Below are 15,550 nucleotides of genomic sequence, written 5' to 3'. Positions count from 1 at the left end.
ATACATGATCCCATTTCTTTGTAAATATTATGCAGGTACCTATCAAGTATGTTTTTTATTTCATGTTAAGCCGCTTAAAAGTAAGAATAATGCAAGAATGTTAAATAAGGGCTTTAGAAACATTTCAATATGTAGCAGTTTTGCATCTCATCAAGTATGTTCACAGAACTGTTTGGTCATTGGGACAAATTAAAAATGTAATTTATATAAATTCATTTTTTACTGCTTGTTCACATGAGGGTGACTTTGGGCCTTAGGCGGGGCTCACCCTGGACAGGGGCCAGCTCGTCGCAGGGTGAACACAGAGACACAGACGAACATTCACAGTCATTCATTAGGGGCAATATAGAGTTGTAATTTTACCCAACACATGCATGTGTTTGGACAGCAAGAGCTCTAGCCGCTCAGCCACCGTGCATTAATATGTTACAGGATGATAATGATTTTCCTGAAATATGACAAATTGGGTGATATAATTAATGTTCAAATGAGTCAGACATCAGACATAATTTCATCAACTATTTCAATATCTTTTATCTTAATATGATATAATTTGTTCTAAGCTGAAACCCCCCTGTAAGTCAGTTTAAGGTCAGATCTGTCCTGTTGTGGCCTTTCAGTGGATTAAGGCTATATTATTATACTGTCATTTCACTGAGTCAGCAAAGTAACCCCCAGCTGAGAGCATGCATTGGTAATACAAATGAGACTGGTAAGAAACTGCATGGTTTGAATATTATATGATACTTGTACCAATGGAAAATAAGAATATCACATTATAATGAGTAAAAGCTCCTCATTTTGAATCATAGACCCAGGCACTGTAAGACCCTGAATCCATTGTGATTATTTAGCTTAGAGAAATAATCAAATCTAAGTTTCATGAGGTCTTTATCAATATTATCCTGCCAGTGGTTGACATGCTGATCTGTGGTGTGATCTGCCTCCAGCTGTGGAGCCCATTTCATCTGACAGCTCACATTAAACACCAAGTCTTTGCTCTGTACCATGGCCTGAGCGTTTAATGGGACAGCGGCTAGTTGTGGCATGATGTTTAACAACTTAATAAGGATTTACTCTTCTCGCATACAAAACACACTTCACTTAAAAGCATAAAATTGTTATGTATTTACTGTGTATTATATCTGCATGGCATCCATCACCTTGTGACAGGAAAATGGTTGGTATGAGTGTGTGATTGTGTGACATAAAGGCAGTCTGACGGCCAGTAACTTACTTAGCAGCTGCAGCTGTTGCAGAGTGGGCGCTTGGGGGCCAATTCCCTCAGCGCTTTACTTCAGCTTCAATGACGCACAAATAAACAGCTCAACACTTTTCTAAAATAGCTATGCTTCACTCATTCCTAGTGGTCTCACCATCACCAATCCACCCTCCACTCCACCTGCGCCTGGACACCAGTCACCAGTCACTTATGACAGTGGACCTCTCTGTTGCAGAATCACTACGCAATGTATGTCTTGATTTTCATTTTATTTTATCTGTCACTGTTCAGTAAAATATAATTTTTCGGTACAATTTACTTTTTATGCCCTTTATACAGCAACATTCATCTGAGTTTGGAACAAGCTTGTTCTACATTATTGGCTGTTTTCAGATTCTAGACTGTGACGATGTCATTGTCTCAGATGAGGGGCAAGAGCCAGAATCCCCCATTGATCACGTTGTACTTTGCCATGAAATATCTAAAAAAGGTAAAAGGTAAATTGGAAAAATCTTAATCCGATGATTTCTATTTGTAACTAGACTCACTAACGCCTTGCATTATACTGAAAATCAGCATTTTAAAGATATAGATTTTAGCTGTCCCCATCTGTTTTAAATATCATTGGCTTATAGAATGTTAGGGTGGATGTTATCTGAAACCCAATAGCCAGCAATAGGCTTTTGTTGCTAGGTTATGTTAATATGAAATGATTTCCTTAAAGAACATGTGTCGTTATTGCGCTGGTGTGATGTGGTAGGTCATACTCCTTATTAAAAACTTCTGTGAATATCTGATCTACATTTCCAAATTCAAATCCCCAGCCAATATTTTATTTTAGTGATGCTCAGCAAGATTTTTTCTAGTTTTATCTTAGCATACACGTGTCATCAGGTCTGTTTGTGTAATTTCCATCTTCATAAGCTGAGCATGTGCGTGTTTGTGAGCATGTATGTATAGACAGCATTTTAGCAGACACCTCTTGTTTTCTGTTTTGAACAACGCACAACGCTTTCACAACGCTTTCTCCCTAATCTTCAGATTTATGTTGGATTTGCATACATTTGTTAATAGCATCGGGAGCTTTGCGTCAACACAAGGTGCTTAGACAACGTGAATTATTATTAGGGTTTCAGCCATTCCACTTAATGATAAGTCAATATTTAGCCCCGCCAATGAACAACTGATAAAAATGTGTATCATGGATTAGGGTTATCCAAGCCCTCCAGGAGACTAAAACCCCAACAGAACTTCCAACAAACCAATCACTTTTATACCCCACTTTACCGAACAGTGGTTTTATAGTGTTGTGCAGCATGTCCATGGACTTTGCATACAATAGTGTAATATTAGATTACAAGCCAAATATATGTGGTATAAAGAACACATGGCCTCCATGAATTTGTGTGTGCAGACTTCTTTCATTGGGGAGGTACCAGGGCAGACCCAAGTCTTTATAGTGATCATTTTGAAAAATCAACACTAGACTTATTTTGGTTTGTTTACAGTATAATTTTGTGTGATATTATGATTTTTCTTTTATGTACCCCCATTACACTGCCTCAGCCCCTCTGAGTCGGGAAGCAATCAGACCGGCCACTCTCTTGAAACGCCTCGGTGTGTATATGCACACTTTTTACTCCAAAGGGGCTGACTATGTGCCATGTCGAGAGATGAAATCACAGTGGATGGACTCCCTCAGTGTTTTTCTGTAGACAGATGTGAATGTTTGAGCAGTCAGCATGCATAATGGAGACACTCACACACAACTTCCCCTGTCCCATCTGACCACTTGTCCTCTTGTCTTTAAAACTGCCTTTTTTTTTTCATCTCAAAAGCATTACCAGCTGCGCCTGTGTATGACAGTGTACCCTGCGCACGCATGTGTGTGTCATTGCATTTATGTGACCTCCCCGTGTGTGCATGTGTATTTTAGTAAATACTTTGGTGGCAGTTATATTTTCACCGCTCTACAGGGATTGACAGAGGAGGAAGACACAGCAGACAGCTGTTCCTCTGTGAGCGTAAAGTATCATCAAGAGACGACAGAGGGAGGAAGGAGAAGTGCATGAAAGAGAAAGTGACACTAAAATAAGTTATTTTTGCACGGAACACATGCACCATAACGACTTTATGTGTTGTTCTATTGTATTTGGCTAGTATGTAAACTTTTAGTACACAATAATATTTCATTTGAAATCATGTACCAGGTACCAGGTATTCAATTATAAACAGTACTGGCCTAAAAAGACTAGAATACACCTGGAGCTAATCAATGCCATGGCATTTGTGTCACAGCAAGAGCCAGTAACCTTGCCAAAGAAAGGTTTAATGATGTTATCGGGGTGACATTTTGGACAAATAAAAATACATCCATTAAGACACTGATGCGACAGTAAACAGCATTTGTGTCTGTATATTCCTGATTCCTGCAGCTTTAAAAATAGAAGAATAGTTTTATGCTTGACATTGCAGAAAAACTAATCTATCCTAATCTAAAAGCTATCATTATAAACACATTAACAGAGAGAGAAATATATTTCTGTGTTCAGCAAATATTTCCTCTTTCAAAGAAGCCAAATGCTGCGATCACAATATTGGCCATTTGCATCCAATCATCGACATTGGGCTTTTGGCAATGAGGCACATGCAAAAGCTAAAAAAAAAAAAAGATCAGAAAACATGTGACCATTTACATAAAAAAAAAAACATATGTAAAACCAAGTTCATAATTCTCTCAACCAAACACATAGGAATGCTTTTTCTTTGTATAATATGATTTGGAATGATTAATGATTAATCAAAATAAACTGAAGTAGAAATGTTCAAGGTTTTTTTGCACACATCCTTTCGCACAACTCTACCAGGCTCAGAGCGAGCAAGCTTAACTACTGGGATAATTTCCCTACAGCAAATGGTCAGTGTGCCCTTGAAAAACATATTTGATTATTACTTTTTCTCCCCCTCCTCTTTTTTTCTTTTAGCATCATCACAGCCATTTTCATCACGCGCTCTGATGATGGCATGGCAAGGCGCGTTAAGATAACACCCAAGCACCACCAGGCTTTTAACACTTAAACGGTGAAAAAGGATATTCAGATTTGTCCTTGAACGTTTGGATGGGGCCTGCTGTGTTAGGCCAGAGCAGGGTGGTATGAGGGAGAGTTAAAAATGCACAGCAGTTTATAAGTCGCAGATAGAAGTGCTAAACAAATGCTCGGTCAGAGAAGAGAGAAAAGATAAATGCTGAAGGGGAAATGCTGAGTAAATTGAAAAAGTCAAATGCAGTTAGTGGGGGGTAAAGACACAACATGCACTCCTTTGAATATTGTCTAAGCTCCTCTACGTCGATGCTAAACATATTAACCACAAACTCAAAGCAAAAGAAAGAAGCAAATGACAAGCTTAATAGTTCAATCAATGTACAATACAGGAGGAAATGCTAAGAGAAACTTACCTATATCCCAAAATAAACATAGCTTAATCTTGAAAGTAACTTGAAAACCCTTTAAAGCCCCATTGCAGATTTATAGGGAAACGTTTTAGACTTTTACACTACATGGAACAAAAACTAGTGGAAAGTTGCTTCTGAGTCTGTGGAAAGAACTGCCCACGAGTCACTACTGTTATATGGACAGTAACGTCTAACCAAACACACACACAGTCAACTTTAGCTCTGTTCAGATACATATTGTGCTCAGAATAACATTACAGCAAATTATTCTACATCTAATTAATTATTTATCAACTAGATACAAGAACAGTATGCCTAATATACAGTACAGTATATCTGTACATCTTATTTTTTTGTAATCATGAGGATGTGTAGTTTTTTGAGAAAACAGCTAATCACTCTGACAGATTAAATCCTTTATAGAGAGTTTATGACTCTGACTGCACTTCAGGCGAAGGTCAAAATGCACCGTGGTTAAATTTTACGAAGTGCATTTGTTTGTTGTGATTGTTTTTTTGGTTATTATGTTAGATATTTCCCTAGATGTCTCTCAAATCTGTTGTCAGTGCGTGTATGAGACCGTAATGCATGTTGGATACACAGCTGCGTGTATGTTGAGGCACATACAGGCAGTCGGCTCTACCTCCTGAGGAGTCTTTTGACAGGGCCACTCCTGAGGACCTTCTATGACTCTGTGGTGGCATCAGCCCTCATGTACGGTGTGGTCTGGAGCAGCAGCATCACAGAGAGGGAGAGGAAGAAGCTGGACAAAGTTCTTAAGAAGTCCAGCTCCGTCCTGGGCAGTGCTCTGCTCGGTTCAGGAGGTGGAGGACAGAAAGGTCCTGGCTAAACTCACATCTATGCTGGACCATGAGTCTCACCCCCTGCAGGACACTCCTCGCTGTGTGAAGGAGAGGTTTTGCAGGTCTTTCCTTCCTGCTACAACTTAGATGAGTCTCTAAGTTGTCTGTTTTTATTATTATACTTCTGTGCCTAATCTTTGTTGCAACACCTTTCCTATTGTGGGACAAATAAAGGTTATCTTATCTTATTTATTTGATCTTAGTTGAATGTGTGTGCATTTATGTATATTTTAATATTCTGGCATGTTGTATGTGCTTATAAGTATATGTAAGTGTGTGCGTGTGTGCGCTCAAGCCGGTGCCGGTGTCTGTTGCCAGACGGCTGTCTCCTGGCATTGCGGTTCCCCTGCAGTGTGTGTGTATGGTTGTTGACAGTGTGGACGGTAATGTGTGATAGATCGCACTTCAGGGACCCCATAATCACATCAGCCTAACCTAGTCTATCAGCTGGGCACAATGGGATACCCTTCACTCCTCCTTTAATCTGCTCCATCTAGTTCTTCACAGCTCCTCCGTCCACCCCCTGCGCTCACCCTCTTCCGCTGTTCTTTACACTTTTCTTTTCTATCTACAGCTATTTTTGTTTAGAGAATCTGTTAGTCTATAAATCCTTTATTTTAGTTCCAGATTTTCTGCTTTCTAACTTTGTACGTTTATTTGTTTTAAAATCTGGCAGTCAAAACTTTGTTTCAACACGTCATTAAAAGAACTAAACTATGAAGATGGTGAGAGAACACAGTGAGAGTGACTGGTGCCAAGGTTAAGTATTTTCTCCCATAATCGGTGTTGCTGTTTGCACATGTGTGCCTAAGTGTGAGTGTCTTGAAACAGACGTGTGGGGTCGAGGTTGCATAGCTGGCCCCAGGGCTCCCCGACAGTGCAATGCACCCGGCAAATGGCCCTTAGCCTCGCTAGTGCTGCTAGCCCTACGATCCATCATACCATATGTTCTCAATGGGGATGCTAACGCTAATGACTGATGAGTGGATGGAAAGGGGGCACATAAAGGAGGGGGAAGATGACGACTAAAAAGAGAGAAAGAGAGAATTGTTTGGGGAAAAGAGGCTGAGGCCAGGATGCAAAATAGAAAACACTGAAAAGCTAAACAAGGTTTCAGTGTAGTAAGAACACAAACACTACTATTAAAATATTTTTGTTACTTAGTACGCTGTTTATCTGTTCAGACAGAAGAATATCAACACATACTTGTGTGATACTTAAAAAGAAAGTAGTTTTTGTGGGATTGCAGAAGGTAATGAAGTATTATAGGCTGGCACATATGGGCCATTGTTTATGTGTGATGAATAGAGTCCACGTGTCTGTCTCTGGCACTCACCACTAAGTGAACCCTGCAGAGGGCACCCTGTTGACTGGGTGTGTGTCTGTGTGAGAGAGGACTTTGTGTCTATGGAGAGGGGATGAGTCTCTTTTGGCCCTGCTGTGTGCTTGGCAGTGCCCTCAACAGTGCTATCCTGAGTGTGTTTTATCATCATCTGCCATGACAAAGATGTCTAATGACACACACATACATTCACTTCCACACACTCTCACTGTCCCATCTGTGCAGTGGTATACGGGTGCTTTGGGACACTGCGGGGGAGTCGGAAAGGGATACGACCCTTCGCTCCTGCCCCATGTGTATACCATACATTTATTTTTCTTTTAGTAACTATACACTTTCAATCATTTAGTTTAGCTTTTTGAAAGTCTTACTTACTCTGAATATATGTATGCACCTCTCCTTCCTCATGATCACCGCAGCAGACCAGAGAATGATCAACAACCCTGCCTCCACAACACTGGAGCCCATAGCCATCACGGAGGGTCCCATCACAGCAGAGCTGGCCACCTCTAACAGAGTAAGGAACTCCCCCACAGCAGCTGTCACCAAGGCCCACGGAGACCCGGCCCTGTGCGTGGTCAGGGCAGCAGTATTCATCTACAAAGACAAAGACATATGACAGTATGTGAACAAAGAATTGGATGCCAAAAGGGCTACTTTTGTCCAAATGAGAACAGGAATCTGTGTTTGATACCTACTGTTTTTAACATAAATGTGGTATCCCCCACAGCACTCATGTTCAGGGAGGGCTGGGAGCAGTTTGCCATTACAACAGACAGGAATGGCTGAATTGTTCCATTTTTGGTAAGTGTCTTCACAGCAATGATATTGTGGCTTCTTGTGAAACAGCAGACCACCACAGCACACCTAGACATGAACACACACACACAAGTAGAAGCTTGAGAAGAGGAATACTTTAAGTTCATCACAGAGTGCTAGTCATTTATGTATGACAAGCCATTTTATTAACCTGGCCCGCCAAGACTACACACTTCCTATATTTAAACACACATGGTCTGGGACAGGGTACTCTTGGGTACAATTTACAAACAACAACAACAACAACAACAACAACAACAACCACAGTATAAAACCAATGAATGGAACAGTGCTAACTGGCACTATTGTATTACAATGGGGATGAATGATTCATTATTGCAGACGTTTTGTGGGTAACTGGGGTTCTGTAACATCTGTTTGTTGGCAGCAGAGTGAAGGAACGGAGAACGAGAACACAAGGCCCCTTTAGGGAATAATTAAAAAGAAAACTAGCGAAAATGAATTATGAAAAAATCACTGGGCAAAGCACTAAAAACTGTGAAACTCAAAAATATATGCATGAGACATGGATATTTCTGAGGTAAGTGTGACTTGACAGAGATTTACTGCGAGTCTGCTCCCGGACCCATCTGCATTTGAGCGGAAAAGATGGGCTACAGCTTTATTGTATCAACTTGTCAAGCTTTCAGGTTGACTTAAGTTTATTTACTGTATAGCAATTCAAATCTGCCTCTGTAAATAATAGGGACATGTATTATATAGATATACATTTTTATCCAGTTCATTCTCATTGTATACTGTCCTAACATGGCATTGATCAGCAGCCTATTTCTCATACTTCTATGTTGGTCTATGTTGACTTTATGGTTACTTCATTGGGCTTTTACTGTAGCCACATCACAGATCAATGCACCAAGCCTTATTCTACATCAATACATATTTCAATTTCTAAATGAAAAATCAAGCAAAATTAGTCCATAGTAATAAGATCATGAAAATCACCTCTGTGTCAGGGTGGAAGCAGGATGCTCCACACACAGCATGAGCTGCAGGACACTGGATGTAGGTACATGTGAACCTTGAGCCCACTGCCATCTCTGACTCCTCTGAACCAATGCCACATGTCCTGATGGTCCGTCTTAAGACCTCATAACCCAGCATGATCCCACTGGGCAGACCTGGATGGGACCAGTCCAAACTCACTGCTCTGAAAGAAATAAAAATATGAGAAGGAAAGATTTATGATTTTGTGAATGCATTTCAAATGTTATAATAATTTTCCTGCCTCTCTGTGTTGTGTATTGCACTATGTTTAATAAGTTGGTTGTGTGGTTTGTTTTTTGAGAAACAATACGATTATACTCCTCTTCATCAGTGTTGAACAGCAACAAATTAACTATGAAGCAAGTTTTGTTCTACCTTCAAATGCATTTGTATTACCTGGGACTGCGCACTAAAGCATCTGGTGTTGTGAAGTCCGCAGGTAGGTCCTCCACAGTTGTGGAATAAGTGGGGTCACTTTTGACACATGCATACACTGTACACACCTCCACCTGAAGCACAGAGTAGCAAATTCAATAAAACATAGCTTTTTGTTCTATGTTGTTTTTTGTAGTATGTGCTCACCTGCATACTGTAAACAGTAAAGGGCAGAAGGTCCACAAGCAGATAGGAGCCTGAGCTGTTGTCGACACTGGCCTGGAGCTGCTCATTCACATAGATGTTATAAACTGTGACTTCTCCATTTGGCCTGAGAGGAGGTGACCAGAGCACTCGCACTGAACTACGGTTCACTGGAACCACTTCTGGGGTGGGCATTCCTTCTGGCTCTGAGGGAAAGGGGACGTCATCAAACCAAAATGTTGTTAAAAAAATTTTACTGTGTGAATGTGAGTTCTTCCCTGTAAAAAGGTCAACAGATTATCCAATGTTTCACTTTAATATTTATTTATATGCAATTGTATTGTCAGTTTTATCAGTCCATAACATAACTATACAAGTATACCAGGATGTAAAAAGTCCCTTATCATGGAAACTACAGCCTAAACCAGAGATGAGAATAGCAATCATACATACTGTGTGAAAGTGCACTCAACAAGAAGAAGTTAACCCAATACATTTGCTGCCAATGCACTTACCTAAACCCAACCTATTGCTCCACATTTCATTTACTCCGAGATGTCATTATCAATGCAATACTGCACATTGAAAGCCTTTACTTTACACATACGCACCCAGAATACACACACACACATTTTGCCTGCCAATTAGTCCTGATTTTAGCGTCGCCCTATAGATTGCAGGCCATGTTAGGGGTTGAGCTGCATTAGTTTAAATATATTTGGCCTTGGTGTGTGGATAATATGTGTGTGTGCTCAGTGTTATGGCCGTAAAATAATGAAATTACCTCTAGAGCCCTCTCAGTTAAACGAGCCGTGCTTTGCCTTTAGCACCTAATGATTTTCTAATGTTTTTAATGCACTTTTTTATTATACTGCTCAGATTAGAGGGAAACTGAGTAGAGGCATTTGACATATGATTATATCTATACTGAGTGAGACTGTGGGATGGTCAGAGAAAAGGAACTCAGAAATAAATAGTAGCAGCAGTGTTCATTTCCTTGCATTTCCTTCATAGTATTTGTTAATGCCATATAGACTAAATTAAAGCTAAATGCAGAAATAAAAAAATAAGTTTTGATCTTTCGTAACTTGTGTATGCTTAGTGTGTAATGAAAAATAAAATAGTTTTAATGAACAGCTTGACAAGTCTAAAGTTAAGTTTTACTGTACATGTATCTGGTGATGTTCTTTCAAAAGCCCTGTCATAAATCATATAATGAATAAAGATTTGATTCGTAATAAACTTGACCCAAAAAATATCTGGATTTGATAGATCAACAATTATATCAGCAATATTCAACAGGTTTTTGTGTCATGCTTGTGAGTGCATGATTGTGTGTCTTGTGTGCATTGTTGTATGTGAGTTACCAACAAGCCTTTTACGGCATCTTAAACGTGCCTCACATGCATTATTCTATTGATTTCATGCCTTACTACATGATGTGTTTAACATCTGCTGGACAGCAGCAAGTCCCAGGGAAACACAGTATAACTAGCTTGGTTTTGACTCTCACCCATACAGTACCAATAGCATTTTCCATGGAACAAAAATATACAGTATTGCTGATTGAATACATTGTTAAATGTTGACATAGTGTACACATTAACAGAACAGAACAGCCTTTTTTCCACAAACCTCCATCCTCAGTAGTGGTGTTGATCATCGCCTTGGTTGTATTATGTGCTCCGTTAGACACATGTAACGAGACTGAATACATGGTACTGGGCCAGAGGTCACTTATCACCGTGGATGTGACGTTGACTGGAAAAGTGTACATTTCACTAGAGCGTTTAGAGTTGACTTCCACAAAATATGATTCAACTTCTCCCTGGAGATCCTGCACAGCTGAAAAAAATGTTAATGGCAGATTATTTTTATTGTCCCTCTTAGATCAGACAGGTTCAAGTTGTTACAAAAAAAGTATTTGCTTACATGGTTGCGTCCAGTTAATATGTATTGTGGTATGATTGATGGGGAAAGCTGACACAGACGGAGGATGGTGGGGAATCCCTGCCATTGTAGTCGCTGTAACAATGTCGCTTGAAGAGTTGCCCACGTCATTAGAAACCAATAACTGGTACTGGTACTGGGTAAATCTGAGACATGGTAAAAAAAAAAAATGCTATTGCTTGACTGGTATGTAAAATACTGCTATTTCACATATTGTTAGTTATGTCATAATGCCTAATTCAATTTCATTAACAATAAAAAATGCAGCCATGTTTAAAAGTTTTTAAAAGCTCATACTGAGCACAGTAATTTATAAACTTGAAACAAAAAGTACACCCAAAGCTGTTTAGCAAGCATAGAGGGGTAAAATCTGCTTCCACCAAGTGCCAAACTGAGATTAGGGGATGCTGTGTGGAAAAACAATTTAATTCTTTGGGATATTTGCTTAATGTATCTTTGAGCGGTATTAAAAGATCGGCATCAGCAGAAGCTCGCCGATCGGCTCTGCACACATGGTTTGCTGCAGTGCCGTCGTTTGCTCTAGAGCTCATTTCAGTAATCTCACCTGCTTAGGCCTTTATCTTGGTAGAACAATTTGGTGCCAGAGTAAACATGGAACCAGTGATGGAGATCTTCGGTTGAGGAAGGGGTTGTGCCTGCCTGTGTGGGGACTGTAGCTTGGCTCAGAGGCTGGTGCGTTTTACGTCTGAGCAACTTGTACCTGCGGGTAAATTTGAATACAAGAAAACAGTGGAATGCATCAATGAACGTTCAGGAATGCATTAACATACACAGATGGCTCAAGTCAGTTACACTCATAAACACTGTCTGCATATGCCGACATGACTGTATCGACTTCCTCATCACTAATTTCCCTCTCTTCTGTTTTTCATCATGTCTCTTTTTCTGTATCTAGTCCCGCCCCACTTGCCTTGCCTATGTTGTGTGTTGTTGTTCTTTTTTTTTTTTTTGCATAGTTTGTGTTTTCCTCTCCCCACAGTGATGCTAATTTCTGCTGTAATCAGAAGAGAAGGGCTTAATGCCGCCTTTTAACCAACCCACTTAGACAAACACACTGAGCTGAACAGAGCAGAACAGAGACAAGCTCATGCATTTTAATCATCTGCCAGGAAAATAGACCTTTATTTAAGGCCTAATCACTACAAGAGAGGAACAGGACAAAGCAAAATGGTCCACAATGTGCATTAAGAAAACACTTTTGTCATTAACAGAGAACTTGCCAAATGTTAGCAGCTTGTGCATGTGTTTCAAATTGCTTTCTTGTTTTTACTAGAAATAGAAGAGCTCCTAACAAGAAATAAAATGTACAATGTTGTTTCTAAATCAAATTTGTTGGGAAATCTCAATGTTATCATCCATCTTCTTATTTTTGCCTTGGTCCAAGCCACAATCATTTGCAGAGCTGAAGGGCTATTGTCAAAGAGGAAGTACACTAACGGACATAGACAAAAATGTATTTTTTTTTTTTGTCATTAGAGGTATTTTAGTTACAGATTTGAGAGGGCAAATGTTTAGGAGGATGGGAACTAACAACTTACTGTGGTGTGAGGGCTAACCGCACATTAGACTATAAAAATACCACCACAACACCAACTACTGAGAGGTTTTACGAGTAAGTTAAATCCAATAATTTACAGAACAGGCAATTATTACTTAAAAAAACAACCAATATATTATATACAGCAGGGTTGGCAAAACTGAAACTCAACATCGTGTTAATCCTTTTACCTGATGTTGGGTCCATTGGGTCTTTCCGGTGGTTGCCAGGAAATTGCCAAAAAGGATTCACTGACAGGCACTATGGTAAGTGGAGCAAGGCCCTGAGGTACAGTGGGCAGTGTCGTAGCCAGTGCTGGAGGGCTTTCAGTGCACCCTCCCACAACGCCACCTCCACTGGAACATGCCAACACGCTGACAGTGTAGTTAGTGAAGGGAATGAGTTCTGTCACTGTGATGTTGTAATCAGAAGCATCGTCACTGTCATGAACAATGCGAAGGTCTTGGAGGCGGATCTCGTAGCGGTGGATCTCTCCATTAGGAATCAAAGGGGGGGACCACATGACCTGAAACAGCAGACCACAAAAACAGTTACTATTATATCCATTGCAGCAAAACATTTATGAAAACACATTGTAACCTTCAATGGTAATACTTCTTCAGTGGGATAGTACCTGTGGTAAATATTAAGTGTGGCAGAAAAGTTCACAACAAAATGATAAATGGTAGTTCTGAGGTCTAAAAATGAATTGCTCTTGATCTTTTTCACCAATTCACGGAACAATTTACGAGCAAAGAACGAGATTTTCTGAAAGTTTAATGTTTATTGAACTAAAACAAAGGGTTATATCTATTTGACTTAGTTGAGTTTGGTCCTGGTTTATAGTATGGTTTATAGGTAACTGTTATGGAATTACCTCTCCATATGTCCCATTCAATGCCCGTTTCCAAACAGGAAATAAAATAATATACTTCACCAAAGGGGGAACTAGCTTTTTTTTTATCTACATGAGAAATAAAATTCATTTTAATCTATAGCCATAAATATAATAAATACTAAGGTATAAACAGTGAATGCCCATGACCATATGATGTTGTATAAAACACACCTTTGATCTAATCATGCACACTAGCGGATCAGTTCAGGCTTTGTTCTGAATTACCATTGTAAGTGATTAAGTGGTCAGTGTTGATGAGAATATTATGAATGAATGTCAAGAATAATTATTTTCCATATAACCTTGATATTCATTTAATAAGTGACACTATTAGGTGATACAGACACACATACACGCACGCACGCACACACACACACACACACACACACACACACACACACACACCCACACCCACACACACACACACACACACACACGCACACACAAAATTACATATAGGCGGGGTCATGTTGAGTTAGGTAGCTCATTTCCCAAAGTGCGTGTTGGGTGTGCTTTGTGGTGGAAGTCATTTACAGATTGAATAGCTTGATGTAATCTGGAGATGGTGAAGACAGCAGAGACCCTGGCATGACACAGAGCTCTGAGGCCGTCCAGTTTCAACCTGAATGTGTGTGCGCTCAAGAGTGAATGGACCTATGAAAGGTATGGGTAAACTTCTGAGTCACGGTGTTCCCTTGTGCAAAAACTTTTATAATATCAGTGGTGGAAAATATTTTTATGCTGTGCAAGATTCCAATTTGTTGTTAATAAATGTAATTCTATCTAATGCTGTATATGTTCAGACAAGTTTTAATGTTGAAACCTTAGTGAGGATGAAAAAAACAATAGCCATCCCACAATATTTTAAATGTGGTATAATGTTATGAAAAATGGAATTGGTACAAAACAGAATTGCTTAGTCGCTTTAACAAACCAAAAGCCAATCCAAACTTCACTATTGTCAAGGTCAGTTGGTAACCAGGAACAGCCTGCCTGTCTGTCCAATTAGCAACAACCAAGAAGGGACACTTTGCCTATTGGACCCTTGACCCCTAAAGCTGTGCTGCAGCAGAGATGACAGGGGCGGTTCTGAAATGATGACAGGCATTAGCATTTTTCAGCCGTTAGCATTAGTGCGGTGCTGTGAGTGCCTGAATGTGTAAGTGTGTATGCATACACAATTGTTTCTTGGACTTTCATTGATGGGCCTTCATGTAGGATTATCTTAATTCTGGCCCCTCCTTCAAAATGGCCGACAGGAAGGAAGCAGCCTCAGACAGGGTCACAGCCCCTCCCATTTCCTGAAGGGGACCTTGAGTTGAGTGTTTTTCTTTTCTCATTAAATCACCAAAAAGAAAGATGAAGAACATCTATGACATTGCTTTGTCTTTTCTATTCTTTCAAACTGTGTGATGGGCAATATGCAGTACTTCACAAAATACTTAACAGGTGACAAATTGAACATTTAAGACAAGCTCATGAGGTATTTAGTACCTGAAGTGACTCTGGTCCTAAAACCAAAACTCTTGGTGGGCTTAGACCAGCAGGCCGAGACGGTCGAGTTGTCACATTGACCCAAGGACCTACAAAGTAAAGAGAAAATGTGATCATTGGTCTAATAACACAAAAATAAACATATTTTGTTTATTCAAAAACATAAACATAATATGACCGACCTGTTGCTCGGCCCGCCTGGTTTTGAAGAACCAGCCGATATTCATAGCTCGTCCATGGACTGAGAGCCGATGAAGAGTCCAGAAAAGAAAGCGGAGGAGGGTTTGGGGAGAGACGTTCAACAGTGGAAATTTGATTGGTGCCAGCAACTCTCCTTTCTATCATCCAGCTATGTGAAGAAACACA

At 39.9% G+C, this 15,550-nt stretch overlaps 1 protein-coding gene across 1 annotated transcript in view; it reads right to left on the bottom strand.

Moving 5' to 3' along the window:
• The window catches only part of ush2a (Usher syndrome 2A (autosomal recessive, mild)), a 117,565-nt gene that overhangs the window by 39,698 nt on the left and 62,317 nt on the right, over window positions 1-15,550 (bottom strand). Inside the window, exons 51-61 of the mRNA XM_072464874.1 lie at window positions 15,367-15,533; window positions 15,185-15,273; window positions 12,984-13,318; window positions 11,800-11,955; window positions 11,217-11,380; window positions 10,920-11,129; window positions 9,288-9,490; window positions 9,102-9,214; window positions 8,664-8,868; window positions 7,580-7,748; window positions 7,257-7,478 (exon numbers count right to left, since the gene is read on the bottom strand). Of these exons, the coding sequence (XP_072320975.1) occupies window positions 7,257-7,478; window positions 7,580-7,748; window positions 8,664-8,868; window positions 9,102-9,214; window positions 9,288-9,490; window positions 10,920-11,129; window positions 11,217-11,380; window positions 11,800-11,955; window positions 12,984-13,318; window positions 15,185-15,273; window positions 15,367-15,533 (2,033 nt within the window). The remainder of the gene's footprint in view (window positions 1-7,256; window positions 7,479-7,579; window positions 7,749-8,663; window positions 8,869-9,101; window positions 9,215-9,287; window positions 9,491-10,919; window positions 11,130-11,216; window positions 11,381-11,799; window positions 11,956-12,983; window positions 13,319-15,184; window positions 15,274-15,366; window positions 15,534-15,550) is intronic.

Source organism: Eucyclogobius newberryi, unplaced genomic scaffold, assembly GCF_026437365.1.
Source record: "Eucyclogobius newberryi isolate DKJ021-1_F unplaced genomic scaffold, fEucNew1.0.hap1 SCAF_5, whole genome shotgun sequence".
NCBI classification, from domain to species: domain Eukaryota; kingdom Metazoa; phylum Chordata; class Actinopteri; order Gobiiformes; family Gobiidae; genus Eucyclogobius; species Eucyclogobius newberryi.
The sequence above is the reverse complement of the archived record's forward strand: the minus strand, read 5'-3'. Positions and strand labels throughout refer to the sequence as shown.